This window comes from Xiphophorus hellerii, chromosome 19 (assembly GCF_003331165.1).
Source record: "Xiphophorus hellerii strain 12219 chromosome 19, Xiphophorus_hellerii-4.1, whole genome shotgun sequence".
Taxonomy (NCBI): Eukaryota; Metazoa; Chordata; class Actinopteri; order Cyprinodontiformes; family Poeciliidae; genus Xiphophorus; species Xiphophorus hellerii.
Window position 1 is genome coordinate 12,020,983 of NC_045690.1, and position 18,234 is coordinate 12,039,216.

General features: G+C 37.7%; 2 protein-coding genes across 2 annotated transcripts; one reads left to right on the plus strand and one right to left on the minus strand.

The window, feature by feature from the left end:
- Positions 1 to 428: 428 nt before the first annotated feature.
- Positions 429 to 14,084, minus strand: arel1 (apoptosis resistant E3 ubiquitin protein ligase 1). Its single transcript, XM_032547399.1, has 22 exons — positions 14,027 to 14,084; positions 13,193 to 13,418; positions 11,767 to 11,935; positions 10,208 to 10,428; positions 9,427 to 9,498; positions 9,072 to 9,298; positions 8,087 to 8,324; positions 7,824 to 7,993; positions 7,508 to 7,688; positions 7,185 to 7,429; positions 7,009 to 7,086; positions 6,792 to 6,933; positions 6,582 to 6,703; positions 6,384 to 6,459; positions 5,833 to 5,942; positions 5,561 to 5,740; positions 5,169 to 5,294; positions 4,078 to 4,207; positions 3,915 to 3,973; positions 3,710 to 3,799; positions 3,443 to 3,618; positions 429 to 2,370 (listed from the first exon to the last, which is right to left on the minus strand). The coding sequence occupies exons 2-22, from the start codon at positions 13,338 to 13,340 to the stop codon at positions 2,268 to 2,270; spliced, it is 3,063 nt and encodes a 1,020-aa protein (XP_032403290.1). The 5' UTR covers positions 13,341 to 13,418; positions 14,027 to 14,084; the 3' UTR covers positions 429 to 2,267.
- fcf1 (FCF1 rRNA-processing protein) lies at positions 14,062 to 17,879 on the plus strand. The gene is made up of 8 exons (XM_032547400.1): positions 14,062 to 14,158; positions 15,825 to 15,889; positions 16,002 to 16,073; positions 16,160 to 16,308; positions 16,427 to 16,499; positions 16,590 to 16,677; positions 17,440 to 17,534; positions 17,631 to 17,879. The coding sequence occupies exons 1-8, from the start codon at positions 14,156 to 14,158 to the stop codon at positions 17,677 to 17,679; spliced, it is 594 nt and encodes a 197-aa protein (XP_032403291.1). The 5' UTR covers positions 14,062 to 14,155; the 3' UTR covers positions 17,680 to 17,879.
- Positions 17,880 to 18,234: the final 355 nt, after the last annotated feature.

Below are 18,234 nucleotides of genomic sequence, written 5' to 3' on the forward strand. Positions count from 1 at the left end.
TGAGAAAAGAAGAAAATGGACAAATGGATAGATAAAAAATGAACTGGCAGATGGAAAGGTGGATGCATAGGTGGATAGAGAGATGACAGATGGTGGCTGGATGAATAGATAAAGAGAGAAATAAATGGATAATTGCGGACAACAATCTTTGTACAAAAATTGAAATGTGTGATGGACAAATAGATGTATACATGGCTGGCAGGTTAGTTGGTTGATGGATCAAAGGTAATAGATGAACTGATGGATAATGAACAGAGGAATGGATGAACAAATTTAAAAAATGAAATGACAGATGGATCAGAACAAAAAGAATAAAAGTGTTGTAACTTTTCAATACTACTTTTTCTTTTCCCATGCCATAATTTTCCTTACTGAATAGGAACCCTCACTATTTACACCCAATCTGATTATAATACATGCTCAAAAAATTAATTTATCCCAATATTTTTATTCCAATACATGAGGGACCTGCAGTCCAGACAATCTTTGAACATTCATCCGCAGAGGCTTGTCTTTAGAAAAGGAAAAACCGAAGTAGTTCATCCCCAATTCACAATATATACATCAGTAAAAGTCACGCTCAGTCCATCTCACCCAGAAGCCCATTCAAGCTTTACATTGACTAGAAAAGTAAAACCATAAACAAAATTATTAAAAACAACAAAGCAAATCTTGTTCACCGTTGTTCAGAAGCTTCATATAACACAAGTAATGCGTTTCCGTACAGAGAAATGTTTTCAGCCATTGGTGTTCATACTGAAATGTTGCCCTGATGAAAAATTCACATTTCAGCTCTCACCTCAGTTCTAAACATTGCACAACCCAAAGACCAAATTTGTAATTATTGTTTCAAAAGGCCAGCTAAAAAAATTAAAATAAAAAAAATTACTCTGTGTGTCTTTACCATCTGAAAAGCTCAATCTCTCAGAAGAAAAACTGAATTCAGAGCCAACAGAGAGTAAAACTTCATTAGTCTCTTTTTGGGAATTATGCACAACATTAATAATATTGAAATTAAAAAAATCCTCAGTGGACTTGATGTAGTACAAACACCCCTACAGGCATATTGTTACAAAATGACTAATGATAATATAAACTCTTTAACAACAGAGTAACAGCACCAACTACGCACAGAAAAATCAAACCAATAACCTTCACTGGCTCAGAGTATCGACAACTCTCAAAGCATTAAAATAAATAGTTTCACAATAACTTAACAAAAAAAAAAGCAACATATACCCCCAAAAAGTACAGAGCTTTCCAACAAATTATCCAGAATCCAAAAATACATGGCTACAGGTGTTAAAGTGAGGGTGGAAACTTGCAGAACAGTTAATGCATAGGTGTCAGAGGACATCCTGAGGTAAACACATGAAAGACGGTGACTTACAAAGAAACAATAAAATAAATCTTACATAGGGATTGAACAAAAACTTCCTTCATTCATATTTTGTTACTATCACATATGTTTCCCTCACCAGAGCAACTGTCTGGTTACAATCAGAGGCAAAGGGACTGGATAAGGCAGGTTATTAAACATGGGTCAACAAACTACTTTCCCAAGACTCAAAAAGGTAAAAACAGAAAATAGAAACTACTTGGCTTCCTTTAAAACCCCTTCTTCACATCCAGCAGGCAAATAAAACAAACAAAAAAATACAATTCTAGCATACATGCGGCAACAACTAAATCCCTTCTCCTTAACTGACACATCAAAAGAAAATGTCTATACACACATTACTCTGTACAGGTTCTGAATTAAAAGAATGAGCTTATATATTTACATAAAACACATATCAGTCCCTGATCGATTAAGGCCAAAGTGCTGCAGATGAATGACCCACAGCATGTAGAGGCTGCTGTTGCACTTAAAGTGTTCCTCCGTTTGCAAAATGCAAAAGAAGCAGTTATTATACAATAAAACTCAAGGCCTTTGTTCCTGTATCATGTCTTTCAAAGCGCATAAAGCTAAGCAAACTCTGGGAAGCAGAAATAAAACTATTCCCAATATCACCGTTTTCCCCCCCAGTTTCTATTTCTAAATTCAATTGTATGTACATACAGTAATAACAGGGTTCATACGACTGTAGCCACAGTTTTTTTTCCTCAGTTTAACAGGACTTCCTGAACATCTCTCTCCTCCTGACGGAGACATACTGGGACCGCAGAGATGTTGGAGCTGTTGGATGGTAATGAATGCAGGAAACCGGGGCAGTGGAGCAGTGCTGGTCTTCATGTGAATGAGTGGAGCCACAGTGATGGAGGAGTCAGAGCATGCCGAAGCCTTCACTGCCCTCGCTGATGGCCAGCTTCAGCATCTTGTGCAGCTCCTCGTAGGAGTCGTAGGTAGGGAGGCACAGCTGGTTAAAACTGGACACAACGCCAGATTTAGATGACGTTCACAGAGATCACACCATAGAAATCAGAGGTCTTACAAGATTATTCATGATGCTTGGACTTTTCCACATTTTGTAAAATTACAACCCAAACACTTTAACAACATTTGTTGTTAACATTTGTTGCTTTAACAACATTTGCTGTTAAAGCGTTTGGCACATAATACTGCTCCTTTACATGTTTGACAGGTTAATTATTTCCTAAATGATAAATGTTCTTATTAATCCACCATGATGCAAATAATTACTGGAGGTAGATTAGCTATTATTTTTTGTTTAGTCAGGTCAGCCTCCTGCTGTGATTACAGGAGAAAAGACAGCTGCTGTTGTTGGTCTGATAGTTGCCTTTGAGAAGTAAGACAGTTTTTCTACCACAAAATAACATTCATTTTTTGAATTTGTATGAAGTCAGAGAACATTTCTGTTATTTTCAGAAATTAAATCTTTAAAAAAAATAAAAATTAGAAACCTCTCCATGAGTGCGTTTTATTTTTAGTGAGTGGAGAGCGCCCTCCTCAGAAACATTCATTATCAGAGTTAATTGTGATGCAAAAGTAGTCATGACCTTAATAATAAACAAGGTTACAGTTTCTTATTAACTTTTCCACCTTATCATATTTTCACTTTCTAAAACTTTCTGCTGAATTAAACAAGTGTCTTCAGAGGTATTAGAGAGCCCAAGTGCATGGGATGTAAATAACATTTATTGCAGTGAAGGTGTTTTCTGCAATAGGTACACTGCATTCAGTAATGAGATAATGATACATCATTAGCATATTGTGCAGCCAAGGAAAAAGTCTTTAGAATCCAGAAAAAAAAGAAGATTCTTTCTGTACTATGTAAGAGGAACTGGGCACAAATATGTAAATTTGAAAAGAAACTGACAATTACCGTAAATCAGTAACTCTGCAGCAAAAAGGTCATTCTCCAGGATCCATTACCTGAAAGCTTAGCTTTTAGTAGATGGATCACTGCAAATACTGTATATCTACTGTACTGCTGACATTCATGAAACATACACTGCTGCACTGTGCATTTTTCCTTACCAAGTGTGTGCAGTGGGCAACGTGCTGTGTGTAGGGGCTGCAATGATCTGGAATGAGGGGCAGAGTGTGTTGAATCCTCCAGGAGGAAGCTGGGAGGAGCCGGTGGTGAACTGCAGCAGACGAGCCAGCTCTTCCTGGGTGAAACTGGACACCACCGCCCAGAACCACTTCATGACCTGTTGGGTAAAAATAGAGGAAACAGGAAGAAATAAGTGACAGGACTCTACTGGCGGAACACAATTCAGAGAGATGACTTTGCTAACATACTTTCTCTCTGAAGTGCCATGATCCTCCGACAATCACAGCATGGGCTTTGAAGTCCTGCACGTTTATATTACCCGTTCCACACATCAACAACTGATGAGAGAACACGCAAACAGACAAGATTATCTGCTGATCGTTTTAAAGATTACTTGAAGTACAACAAGTCAGGCTGTATCTTGAATCGTGTCCCAAAACAAAACACACCTACCTCCAACTCATTCTCATCAAATATGGCCAACAGATTCTCTGGAACTAGTTCGTTTAAACCTGCAATGAATTAGGAAGTTATCCTCTAGATGTAAGTGTAACTGGAAAGATTGAATGAAAGCGGTTTGAGCAAACAGTGAGTGTAGCTGCAGACATCACCTTACCTTTCAGGAAATGTTCCACCTCATCCCGCACCTGGCTGGCTAGTCTGTACTGAGCGAGCAGGTTAAGGTAATGAATCTTGTTGTCATTGGTGACGGCAATCTGGGCTCCTCCTGCAATCAGCTCCACCACCTGCAATCAGAATCCAATAAAGAACATCAGCTTGTGCTGGATGTAACAGTCCGATCACATTACTGTTCACAGCGCCGGTTTACACATGAATGATGTCCTGGTGAAATAACCCAAAGGACATTTGAAATGCATGGATTATAGTAAACACCTGAAGGTGCACTGCTCAACATTTTATTTATTTTTTGCTTCTAACACATAAACTTTAATGACAAAATGTTTATAACCTGTTTAATATATCTGTTATGCCTGATTAGCATATATGCATCCCTGCAACACCCAATAACATTACTTTATGTCATGTAATGCAATGCAGAAGCTCATTCTCCACTAAAGTAGTTTCACTCACCTCTGAATGCTGACTGCTTAAACTTTAAAGCTGATTGACCTACTTTCTAATTAATTCAGTTGTTAATTATGTGACCTTTAGAGGACACTAAGAGCATTAATTCCCAAAATGATCAGTTGATATTTAAATTTGTAACATAAATAAAACAAGGCAGCAAAGGCCCATTTAAAGTAGTGTGTCCTGCCGTGAATGAGCAGAACAGTGTTTTCTACAGCTTTCATCTTCTCACACAAATGATGTGGAACTTAAATGTTTCACATGAAACAACTCAATTCCTTCTGTTTAGATCTACGTAACACATTTTTCCAATACGGCAGCATGCTCACCTTCTGATTTATGAGTTGGTGAAAAACTGATGTTTTCAGAAACTAATCCAGTTAAGTTTGATGTTTACAATTCAGCCACAGGACTTTAAAGCTCATTTTATTTGGCAGCTGCTTTTAAACCGTAGATAAAGAAAAAGCATGTATGAACCCACCACTTTCCACTTCATAAGCAAAAGAATATTATTGCCAAACAAGCAATCTGGTTAATTTTATTTAGTTTATTGCCTGTACCTAGATGAAATTGCTTCAAAGATTAGAAGGGGGCTTCCTTTCCAAAGTGTTGCCTCACCTTTTCCAGCTGGCCTGACTTGTTGTACTTCTCCTCAGCAAACACAAGGTCCATTTCACTCACGTCATTGTTTAGGATAAAGCAGACCTTAGTTTTGTAGAACTCCTGGTCGTCTGTCTCGAAGTACTAAGTGGAAAAACAGAACAGGAACACAGAAAACTTGCATTTTTAAAACAAACAAATCTTGTGATCCTCTCAAAACAGATTTTAAAGGCTAGGAAGAGTTTTAGAAACCCATAGCAGGTTAGATAAACACCACAACAGGTTGCCCGGATTTCTATAAATAATCCCGAGAACCAGATTACGTCTCCTGGCTTTGTGAAGTATGTTTAAATGATGAGACACCTATAATGACAGACCAGTGTAAACAATGAAAACAACGACCTTCCTACCTTGTAGTTCATCCTAAGGCCAATGATCTGGGCCAGGAAGGAACGCGTAAAGCGAGCTCGGACCAGCTGCTTGTAGGCTCCGCCCAGAGCAGATTCATACAAACATTTTCCGACTACTCGACCAGCAAACTCGTACATCTTCAGGCGTAAGTGGGCCGGCCTGTCAGCATTTGGGTGCACCTGGAGAATGAAGGATGGTCTCATTGTAGTTCCTATAGCCCAATTTGAAATATAATGGTTTATTATGGAAATATTTATAAGGAATAACTCACAAGGCCCTGGTTATTTTCACTGAAACGAGTAAACAGCTGGTTGGACGTGTCAAAGAGGGCCTTACAAATCAACTCAAACCACTCCCTGCGAGGCCCACCCCAGTCAAGAGCTGAAGAAACAAACCATATGGTCATCAACTCCATGCATTACTTTAACTTAGATAAATTAGATAGTTACAGAGTCTTGCACAAGTATTCATACCTGTTAAATGTTTTTTAATCACACTACAAATTGTTAATGGTCTATTCTGTTGGGATTTTATGTCATAGACCAACACAAAGCAGTGTGTGAAAGTGCAGTAGAATGAAAAGTACAGTACAGCATGAATTGAGCCCTCTGTTAACACCCCACTTTTCAGATGTTTACTTGATCATGCATCACTTTCCTCCCACTTCCAGACTTTGACTGTGTTGGTCTGTTACATAAAGTCTCAATATAATATAATAAAGTGTGTTTTTAATTTGACAAAATGTGAAAATGTTCAAGGGGGTATGAATACGTTCATAAGATACTATACATAAAAATGGCTGATTTTTTTTTTTTTTTTTACCTTCCTCATCCTGAAACACAACTTCAAAGTTTTTACTCCAGTCTGACACAGAGAAGTTCCTTGTAACCTTTAACGACTGCACAATACCACAAGAATCAAAATTATTTCAGCTGTTACAACATTGCTGGAATTATATTACTACTGTATTTTTATTTTGAAGACTGCTTTTATTATCGAAGAAAAGGAAAACGCACTCACCGTCTCGAGAATAGCATGTCGAGCAATTTTTAGGCAGGTTTTGGTGCGAGGTTTCTTGGAGTGAATGTGCCTGAGTTCACGTTGAAAGAAGTTTACCTTATCTTGAAAGGTCTCAGAGCCGCCTGGAGACAAAAACATGACATTACTGCCACAGGATCGTTATTGGGTTTTTTTTAAGAGCAATAAAATCCTTGCCAGGCTGAGACAAACCAATGTTTTTGTGCAGGATGCGAATGAAGGTGGCAACCATGATGTTCCTGTCTTTACAGCTGAGTTCCACAGGAGGTTGTATCCCGTCGTCCACCACAAGAGTTAAATACTTATGAACTGGGTCTGGACCATAATAGGTAAACTGAAAAGAAAAAGACTACTGTTAGCTTTAAAAGAAAGTAAAAATGGCCCTTAATTGGGGTCTCATTTTACTTACCTTGGTTCCTGGACATACTCGAAAGGTGAAAAGGCGCCATGGAATAATTTTCAGGTAGAACTCCTTTACAGATAGTTGCTGTTTGACAAACGTCCAAAAATCACTGCAGTGAACTTAAACACATCCAATACAAAACAAGGAAAAAGCAGACATAATCTTTAAGATCCACTACCCACCTTTGGCGATATGTAGCAGTAGACTTTTTTTGGTTTCTTCACCTTCTCTGGTTGTCCCTCCACAGGAGAGTCATGCTCCTCATCCTCCTCGCCCATAGAGGGCCTCCTCTGAGGAGCTAGCAGAGAGGAGGCCGGTAACTGCCACGATGAACTGCTGTAGTTGCCACTGCTGTAAAGATACGCCTCAAAGTAGATGCTAATGCCTGGAGTGGACACGTTTTTCTCCACGCAGGACTTCTCATTCTCTGAAAAGATGTGAGTGTTAGGCTCTGAAGACACAGGCTAATAAAAAACGACCTACTGGGCAAATAGAGAAAGCTCACCACTGAGAACAATTATGTCAAACTCCCCGTTGCTGAGCGGCTGATCCTTATAAGAGATCCGGGCCCTGAAACAACCCGTCTTCCTCAGGGTGAGTCTCAGCAAAACCTGGCACTGCTGCTTGTTGAGTGAAACTGACTTACAGTAGAAATCATCTGAGCTGTCATCATCCACAATACCAAGCTGGGAAAAAAAACAGGAAACAAAACAGCAGCATGAATACTGGCAAAGTTTAACTCACTGTGAACAGGGCTTGAAAATAGATCCAGACTTTCACTTGACTTTTTGTCAGAAAAAGAACAAGATGTTTTCTCTTACAGAGTGAATATGGACACTGTAGTTTTCTTCGTCAGTAAGAGACGTGGAGTTACTGGTGGGGTTTCCATACTCGTCCCTGGGTTCAATTTGCAAAGTGTGCTGCTGGCCATTTGTTAGCACCAGGGTGGAGAAATGGTAGGCTATCTTGGTTTTAGATGGAACAACTGTACCTGTGAAAAGAAATGACAAGATTAAAAAATGTATAAGATTTCTTTAAAAAAAAAACATAAATCAAGCACAAGAAAATAAAACTATCTTCTCACCTGGTTGGAATATCTTATAATAAGGACTGTAGGCCACATTGAGGCCACCCAGCTTTACAGCAACCTCGTAGCGTCCAGCTTTGCGCACTGTGAAGGCCACTTTCACAACGTTGGACTCTGGCTCCTGCAGAACCTCCTGGGTGACAGGGATGTCCAGAGCCAGTTCGATGTGGGTGATGTTCACCCTCAGACCCACAGGCCGATGTGCAGGGAAAGGTTGACCATTCTTGTAAAAAAGCTGAAACAGCATAAGCACAATGTGAGAATAACAACTTTATATTTGTAAACACTGTTTTTCAGAGACAGATATTATGGGTTTTATAGTAGATGCAGAGTCTTTCATATTTATTGATATCCCATTAAATTTTTCACAGTTTGTAATAGTTCAGCAACAAATTCAATTCATTTTGCTGGACTTTATGTGTCAGATCAACGCAAGGCTTTGCATAATTAAGAAGAGACAGGAAAAGGGATGCACAACTTAAAAAATTTGTAACAAATTAAAATCTGAAAGGTTTCACATACATTGGCATTCAGCCCCATTTACTCTATTACCAGGAAATAAAAACAAGTAGAGCAAACTGCCCTGAGAAGTTCCCACCTCAATAACACATTGTGGTGGCAGTAAGGAAACTACTCAGAGTTGGTGCAGTGATTGGTGGAGCTAAACTCAGGTCAATCCAGAAAGAAAAGCTGCTAGAAGCTGTGAAAGGCTTGTCACTGGGGTGGAGATTCACCTATAAATGACCTGAACCACAGCCAGCACTGCAATAAAGAGATTTAAAGACTGATGTTCACTGATGCTTCCCATGCCACCTGACAAAGCTTAAGCTTGTCTACAAATAACAATGAGTGTAAACTTCAAAATAAAGAGAGAGACCATAAAAAATACTATAACAACAACAAACACTGATGTGACAGGACAAAATGCTGAAGGCACTGTGTATATTTTTAGTCTTAATCCCTTTTATAAATATGTTTTTACCTGAACTCTAAAGGTCATCGTCTGCCCGACTTCCTGTGGTTCCTTCCAGTCCCACGAGACCTTACAGGAACGAGGGTCCAGGTAGTTGCCGCGGACATAGTCGTAGATGCTGCGGTCGCCTCTTCTTCCAGGATCCTCATTCTGTAGGAAGCTAACGATCCTAGCTGCGAGCTCACAGAGGAACTTGATGGTAAAGAAAAACGCTATGATGGAAACAGTAATTCCACCTGCCAAAAGAAAGGAGGATTTACTAGGCAGAATTCTTTTATATTAAAAGCTACACAAACACATTTACTAACTTGTTAGGTTTTTTTTTTTTCCCATCAATCAACCCAACAGCTTATCCTGAACTCACCAATCACGTAAAACATGAGGTCCCTTATCAAAAAGCACAGTGCCACAGTACAGCCAAAAAGGAGAGCTCCCGCTGAGGAAAACAAAAAAAATACAATGATTAAATTTATACAGAACATTTTTTTCTAAAGCATCAAATTAAATTTTAATGATTATACTTTTGCTTTTTATTATGATCTTCCATATAACTTGTCTTAAGTTACAGATAGCTGAAAACCACACCTAAAGAAAGGAATGTTGAGGAACAAGAGGAATAGTTAAGCATCAAGAGCATGACAACATTTAGTTGTAATGCATTATTATTTAGAACATGGGTGCCCAAAGTCATTCCTTGAGGGCCGGCATCCTGCATGTTTTAGTTTTCTCCCTGGTTTAACCCACCTGGATCAAATGATGGCTCGTTAGAAGGCCTAAGAAGAACATTGACATGTTGAAAAGGTTGTTGGTACTACCAGGGAGAGAACTTAAACTTGCAGGATGCCGGCCCTCGTGGACCGACTTATTGTTATCACTGTGAAAGTAAAAGTTATGGTTTACTGAGAGAAAACGCAAAATTCTGTGCTCTGCATACAAGTAAAGTAACACTAAAGTTATCAGAGGCTACACATACATGAGTGTCATCATGGAAAATTTTTGTTCTGTCTTACTGAGTCACACTCAACGAGTGAACTTTGTACCAACAGAAATACTCAAACGCAACCTGTCCCTTTTTTACACCCTGACTATAAAAGCTGAAGAAAAGCGACCACAGCTCAAAGAAACAGAAAAATAATCCGTCTCACCAGTTGACCACTTCTCATTCAGACGCCTCTCAGCAAGGCTGCGCACCAGCCGGATCTCGTAGTCCTGGTCTCGACTCCCTCTAGAGGTCTGCAGAATCTTGATGCCTGTGGACAGCTTTATGTAGTCGTCGTAATAGTAACCCCAGGCAGCTAAAGAGAGCTGCAGCTGACTGTCGAATCGAGACAGGTCATCCAGATTCATACAACCCAAGGTTTTCAGTCTGGTGTGAGAAAAAAACAAAACAAAAATGAAAGTATTTTGGGTAGTTAAATAACTAAAGATAGCATTCTACAGCAAACCACTCCACCGTGCCTGCAGCTCCTGTACGCTACTGTCTAATAAGCCACACCGCTGCTGTTATAGGACATAGGAGGCTGTCCCTTGGACAAAACTAGTTTGTGTGAAATTGTGCATGATGGCATCCCCAGTGTTTTCAGATAAACAAGGTGCTAAGCAAAGAAGCAGCTTGTCCAGTGTATGCATTCTAAATATATTTTTTTAGACAAGGAGAGAGAAAAAATGCTCTGCAAACTGATTAATGTTTTATGGCTAAAAAGTAATTTCCTGTTGCAAGTTTTAATTGTCAGTCTAACTTTCTGCGTAAGCAGCTGCTGGGTGTGTACTTATGAGTTCTAAGTTTATGGTCAAGATGACATTTGAAATAAAAAATAAAAGAAGGTAGTGTTTGTACTTCCTTCCCCATGATATGCAATTTTAGAATTATATCATTGTTCCCTTTTTAAATTGTGTTGAACAGTGCAGCATTACTTGCCATAGTATTTTGAAGCTTATTTAGCTGCATTATTATCCAGAGTCAACACCAATCTGAGTAAGGACTTAGGGTCACAGTACCACTCAGGCTTATGATTAGGTTTTTCAGTACTTAAATTTTGCCTTACAATCATATTCCATCAAACTAAGTTGACTGTGAGAACAGAAAATTTTATTGAAATTTTCTGTTAAATTTAAGTCAGTAATAAAGACTTAAATTTAACTCAGAGTAAATCAAGATGAGAATAGTTAGAACTATAGTTAGAACCTTCTTAACAGTTAAATTTATTCATAACACATTTCAACAACAAGGCTTTTCAAAGTGCTTTACAATAAAAAATTATAACATACGCACACATCAAAAAAAACTTTACAATGGCCAAAAATAAATTGATAAAAAGTTGTAATGCAGACTAGAATTAATCTGTATCCCAGTTATTATTAATCAAAGGCAATGCTAAACAAATTGGGTTTTCACCTTGATTTAAAGGAGCTCAGTGTACCAGCAGTTTTGTAGTTTTCTGGAAGTCTGTTCCAGATTTGTGGTGCATAATACATTGAAGCCTGGATGGATCAGTGTCAGCAGACTGGAAACATTACTTTATGTGAATATCTAAACAATCCTTTCTAGCATCTAGAAAACCTTAATCTGACAACCAAAACAAGGCAAGTCAAAAAGAAATGCAGCGCCTAAAATAAAAAAGCTAATGACATTTAAAGTACTAATCCCTTAATAGGGTGTTCATGAATTCATGAATACCCTATGAATACGGCTTTTCTTACTTACATGTGGTGGTAGTGCTCTAGGTTCTGCGAGCTAAGCCACTCCTGGAAGGCAAAGTCTCGAAGCAGCTTGATGTGAGCTTCTGCAATTTCCCTCCAGTGCTGCTGCTCTTTCACCACCTCCTCCAGACGACTCAGCGCGCTCAGACTCAGTTCTTCCAGTGTCTGCACATCTGTGCGACACATAAAAACCACATAGAAATGTCCAAAAGTACAAGAATATTCAAGTCTCTGCTGATGTCTGTTCTTTAAAATATTCATTCCCAACCTTCTGATAACAAAAACAAACAAGGGGGTTTCCTTGAAAATTACACAGACTTGGGAATCCCAGTGTCAAAAATCACACCATTCACCAAGCATTCAGACTGCTGTACTTGTATGAGAAACATGATACTTTAAGCAGTTTTAATCATCCATTCGGATGTATGAGGTTTTAATTGTAAGGATCTGATATATTTACACCATAAACAGAGCAATAAACGCTTGTGTTATTATTTTCGCTGCTTTGCTGAGTGTAATCAGACCCTCGGATACAATGCTGGTAGTTCAATAACTATGATGAGTTTTTGGACCAGCTAAACAGACCATTCTGAAAAGCACAAGCAACCACTTAAATGTTACCTTTTAGGCAGCTACTAGCAGCTGTTACTGTAACTTCTCTCTGCATTAAGTGTTGAAAAAATATGTTCAAAAAGCAATCCTTGCAGAGATGCAAAATTTTAAGTTCTGCTACATGTCATACTTAGTGCTCTTTGGTGTTTAAATACCCACACTTACATTCTGCTCACATCTCCTCCAATGAGATGATGCATTTGATGTCAAATCAGATTTTTTTCCAAAAGCAGTGTCACTAAATACTGTATGTTGTCAATTGTAATTAGATTTTCGGCTAACTGTACTAATACTAAATATTATCACTGTAATCATTTTCAGAATATTCTCTGTTGGTGAAAATGTAGTCTACAGTAAGGAATGTAAATTTTTGATGGAATAAAATGAAAACAATCATGAAATAAAATTTTTTTGAATGGCTGATGGCAATATCGTTCGTGATTTTTACTGGTTTCCATGTAAATTCAGGGATATAAATTACACCACATTTGTTACTGTCAAAACAATGAAGCTGTAATTATTGTTAACCTATAGACAGGACATTGGCAACATTATTTCTTTTGACTGACAACTCTTAATAACTAATTAACATTAATACTTTCAGCTATAAAGCACAGGTAATGTTTTAATGCAGCATTCACCTTGAAAATGCTAAAATGTATTTTGAGCACCCAAATACTGATACACCATTGACGCTTATATCACCTTTTGAGAACCATGGACATGCACATAAATCAAGTCAGAAAGATTTTCACAGAAACGTCTGAAAACAAACTCTGTATATTGCAACTCATATGTACTAGTCTAAAAAAACGTACCTTCAAATAAGTGACTGTATTGAGAAAGGCTATGTACTTGGAGCCATTCCTCAATCTGACCTTCTTTTCTTTTCTTCCACCGTACTTCCCAGAACAAGATCCACGATACAGAGCAGAAGAGGAGGGTCAGGAAGAAGCGGCGGTCCATCAGACCATCTTTCAGCCTTTCACTCAGATCCCTCCGTGCTCTCACAACTGCCACACACCGCCGGGCAAGTCCAAACTCCTGCCACGGAATGAGAAAAGTGAAGACAAAATTATCAAATGTACACAAGACTGAACAAATACTGCTTTGCTTTGAGCTTGTTAATCATTGTAACATGAATTTTGTCAATGAATGGGGACACTACGTGAATGAATTACCTTGTAAATTTATTGAATGGTGAGGGAAAACCACAGGAAAACGAGTTCAATCTGATTGTATTTACAATCCTATTCGAAAACAACACTGAAACTGAAGAGATGTCTGAGCTAGCTTTATTTATTAAAGGTATCCTGGCAGACAGCTAAGAAAAAAAATCTATTTTAACGTGTAGGCTGACAAATAGAAATCAATAAGGGAGAGAAACAATGAGGTAAACTGCAACATCATCAATTCTCGCTCAGAGGCTGACTGCTACGACGGCAGCATTCAGAAAGAAAATACAGCGCTAACAGCTAGCCAGGTTAGCCAGGCGTCCTTTTAGAAAGCTCTGAGCCAATAATAGCTAGTTATCAAGCCGCACATTCAAATATCTTTACAGAAACCTACATACAACTTTAGGGGTGAAACAAGGTATTATATTTGCCAATAAGATCTACAAGTACTACATGTTTAATAAACACTGCATTTACCTTCGGCTGTCAGTCGTTAGCATAGCAACCGGAACGTTCGGACAGAGTCGTCGCTTACTTATGACGTCTTAGTATCGACACACGAGGAGGCAGCTGATTCCAGAGACTAAAAGCCTGAAACTCAGAAATATGGTAAATAATGTCGATTTCTCCCTACTTCATCTTAACCTATTAACATTCAAGTTGACATACCTTTAATTTGGTTATTACACTTTTACAGCTTTTGTTGTTACAGCGTTTTATGGAGACATGCTTTTGAGATATACCTTACTAGCTTTAGCACAGTTTGCCTAGCATTAAAACAAGCTAGCATTACAATCCTACCTTCTAAACATAAGATTAATCTAAATTCATAAATTAGGATATCGTTGAAAATGTCATTTGAACACAAATAAGAATGTTTATTGAGCGATATATTTCAGGCGCTTTCTGTTTCTGTTAATCTGATGAATAACTTTACAGCTATGGCAAACCTAAAAATTTCTCAGAAAAATTTAATATAGCACAAGCCAGTAAAAAAAAAAGTTAATGATCAATTCTTATGTCATGACCAGTTATCACACTTCACAGGAAAAGTAAGCTACAATAATCTTTAGTAAAGGTTGATGCTAACCCAGTGCAGTGTTCGAACCTCTTATTAGAAAGTTGAGTGGAAAGAAAAAGTAATAGGGTGGCTGCAGCCTTGAGAGGGTTGTGAAAAAAAGCCCATTCTACATTGTAGGGGGGATTAAGTATAAAGTGGAGTTAGTTATACAAGAACCAACACAAAAAAGATATTTAGTACATGGGATGTAACTTACCAATTGTTTTGTTTGTATTGTATAATACATGGACATACTTTTTTAGCAGGAATACATTTTTTTGTTAAAAATACTAGTTTTACTGGTCTTAAGTTGCATTCCATCCATCCATTTTCGGTACACTGGAGAGAGGTCCCTAGAGAGGTCGGGAGGGGTGCTGGTGCATATCTCCAGCGAACGGGCGAGAGGCGGGGTTCACCCTGGACAGGTCGCCAGTCTGTTGCAGGGCAACACAGAGACAGACAGGACAAACAACCATGCACGCACACACTCACACCTAAGGATAATTTAGAGAGACTAACAGTCATGTTTTTGGACTATGGGAGGAAGCCAGAGTATTCATGCATGCACAGGGAGAACATGCAAACTCCATGCAGAAAGACCCCGGGCCGGGAATCGAACCCAGCACCTTCTTGCTGCAAGGCAACTGTGCTGCCTACCTGTGCATTCCAAATTTCTTAAAAATGGCTTTGATTTGCTGCAAACCAAAAACATTCAAATGTATTGAAGGAAACATCGGAAAAATATCGCAATAAATAATATGTGTCAATGATGCTTTAATTTATTGACTATAATTATTGAGTGTTTGTTTCATGCTTTCAAATGTAGACTAGTTTTCAGACGGGGTTGAACTCTGGTAATGTTTTTTTTTTCTTTTACTATTTACATCAAAGGGATGTTATAAATTAGTCATTTCTAAAGTTAAGATTAAGCCATAAAGTGTGGAGCCTTGAAATCCTCTTCAAAAATCAAAGTAAATAAAAAAAAAGATAATAATAAAAAATATATGTACTGTAAATGTTACAATTGGAAAAAAAGGAAAAAAAATGTAAATAGTTGGCAAAAATATTTTTGCTGTTAATTTAATTGATTTACTGATTATGCTTCAATACATAACTTTCACTAGTGTGTTTTGCTCTTAGTGATTTGGGAACTGATGCTCTAAACATTTGATATAAATTATTTTATTTGGTCGGATGTCTGTGTGTTTCTTTCAGGGGAAGCAGAAGACAAAAAAATTTGCTGCAATGAAAAGGATGATTAATCTCAAAGATCATAGGATGTAAGTCCTAAAATCTGCAGTTTAATTTGGTTGCATATCTGTTGCAGTTCTTTGACCACTGGATTCAGCATTAAAAAAACTAGTTCATTTGAACTTTGCCATTGCTTTATAGAAAAGAAAAAGACCGTGCTAAACAGAGAGACAAGAAGAAGAAAGATCTTTCAGAACTTAAGGAGCGGGAAGTGTACGTTAGCCACTCAACTCAATAAACTGTATTTTAACCTGTGGTCTGTGCACTTTTTGACCTTTTCTTTTTCGTTCTCATTGCAGCACCAAGTATCCGTCATGCATGTTCTTTCAGTACAACACCCAGCTTGGCCCACCATACCATGTTCTTGTTGATACCAATTTCATCAACTTTTCCATTAAAGCCAAGCTGGACATTGTTCAGTCTATGATGGACTGCCTGTATGCCAAATGTAAGAAGTATTTGAACTCTAAATGTAGACTTAATGCATGCTCTGTTAGAGAATGTTATTTAATGGTTATGACAGATAAAATTAAATCATTTTCCCCCTGACACGTGATTTGCTTCAGGTATACCCTATATCACAGACTGTGTGATGGCTGAGATCGAGAAGCTGGGGATGAAATACAGAGTTGCACTGAGGTATCATCTCCAGCAATCATTTAATTCTGCAGACATACAACATGTATGTAGTTCTTCTTTTCCATCTAAACAATGTTTTCTGTTTGACAGGATAGCCAAGGATCCACGTTTTGAGCGTCTGCCATGCGCACATAAGGGCACATATGCTGATGACTGTTTGGTGCAAAGGGTGACCCAGGTAAAATAAATGCATACAGTAAACATCCAGAGTAATATAGTGGCATAAAATAGCTAAATTGGTAAAATGTCTAACTTTAGCCTTTTTAGCTGCTAAAGCGAATGCAAGTGAGCTAAATTTAAACACTTATGAACAACAAAACGTTGATCAGTAAAATAAACTTCATGATCAGCGCATAGCCTTTTATTAGGAAGCATGACATGAAAACATTTAGATTTGTGGGCTGTGCATATCTTTTTGTTTGGCACAGGAACCAATTGTGATTATGCTCTGATTAGAGGATAAATAAATAAATTTAAGAACAATCGCAATAATGTAAAACATAAATTGGATCAATTTCAAATTAGAGATTTTCTGTGTGTGAAAAAATTACTTAAGGGTAAAATTACAGGTTGAACAGATATGAGCAGTTTTGCCTTGTAGGTATTATTCTGAAAGTTGGTGTAGAAAAATGTGAAATGTGATTCGACCTTAATCTCCTGAAGGACCGCAGAAGAAAAATAATCAAACAAATTGGGCAGTTGACACAGTTGGTGAATGGAGAAAAACAAGACGGTCAAATTAATGGCAAACTGTTTTTATAACTAAGTAATAGAAGTGCTAATTGTCCCATCAGTTGTTTCTTCTGAATGTTACATTTTACAAAGACAATCTATTAGGAATACTATTATTTTAGGTGATACCATGTAAATCAGTTAAATGCATTATATTGTGGTGATGTTTGTGAATATAGAGATTGATTACATAGAACTTTTTATGCAGCACAAGTGTTACATCCTGGCCACTGTGGACAGAGATCTGAAGAGAAGAGTCAGAAAGATACCTGGAGTGCCCATCATGTACATCTCAAATCACAGGTAACAAATATCAAATTGTCTCAGAATCTGGAAACCTTGCATGTTTTAGTTTTAAACAAAGATGTTTTGGTTAATACTTTTCATTTCTGTTTGCAGGTATAACATTGAACGGATGCCTGACGACTACGGTGCCCCAAGGTTTTGATATTTCTGCCTTGAAGTTAGTCGTGTAAATAAATTAAGGATTCCTACCAACTGTTGTAGTAAAAGTGCAGAGGTGTTCAGATTTGACTTACTGCTGGAGTGGGTTTGGTAATGTTTCAGCTTTTCAAATTGTATTATTTCTTGTGACCTTCAAACATTTTGTTGCAATTTAATTTCTGAATAAATAAATCACTAACTGAACTGTTTGTTTTTTTATTTTGCAGAAAAATATTACAAAAAAAGTGTCAAAAATATTAAAACAAATTCTCACAACCCTGATCTACATACAGGTTCATGACAGTAAATTAGAATGTAATGAAAAAGTTCATTTCTTTGTACAACTTTTTCTACCACTTTTTTTCATTCCGCTCAACCTTTCATTAATATGCTTGGATACAATGGTGTAAGCAAGCCAGATTAGATAGCAATGATGTTTTGGACAAACTTCCTCATGATTATATAGGGCAAAACATGGCCATAGCCTAACCTCCGTGTGAAAATACCTTTCATTGGTCTCATGTGACATTCTAATTTCAATACGAAACTGAATCTTGGG

What these genes read in the sequence shown, in the direction of transcription:
- arel1 (XM_032547399.1), bottom strand. Translation starts at nt 13,340, where the DNA reads ATGGACCGCCGCTTCTTCCTGACCCTCCTCTTCTGCTCTGTATCGTGG. An exon ending in ACAGTGTCCATATTCACTCT is followed by an intron (nt 7,689 to 7,823) that starts GTAAGAGAAAAC and finishes TTTTTTTCCCAG; the next exon opens with CTTGGTATTGTGGATGATGA. An exon ending in ACTGCTACATATCGCCAAAG is followed by an intron (nt 7,087 to 7,184) that starts GTGGGTAGTGGA and finishes TTTGTCAAACAG; the next exon opens with CAACTATCTGTAAAGGAGTT.
- fcf1 (XM_032547400.1), top strand. An exon ending in GAACTTAAGGAGCGGGAAGT is followed by an intron (nt 16,074 to 16,159) that starts GTACGTTAGCCA and finishes TTCTCATTGCAG; the next exon opens with CACCAAGTATCCGTCATGCA. An exon ending in GGACTGCCTGTATGCCAAAT is followed by an intron (nt 16,309 to 16,426) that starts GTAAGAAGTATT and finishes GATTTGCTTCAG; the next exon opens with GTATACCCTATATCACAGAC.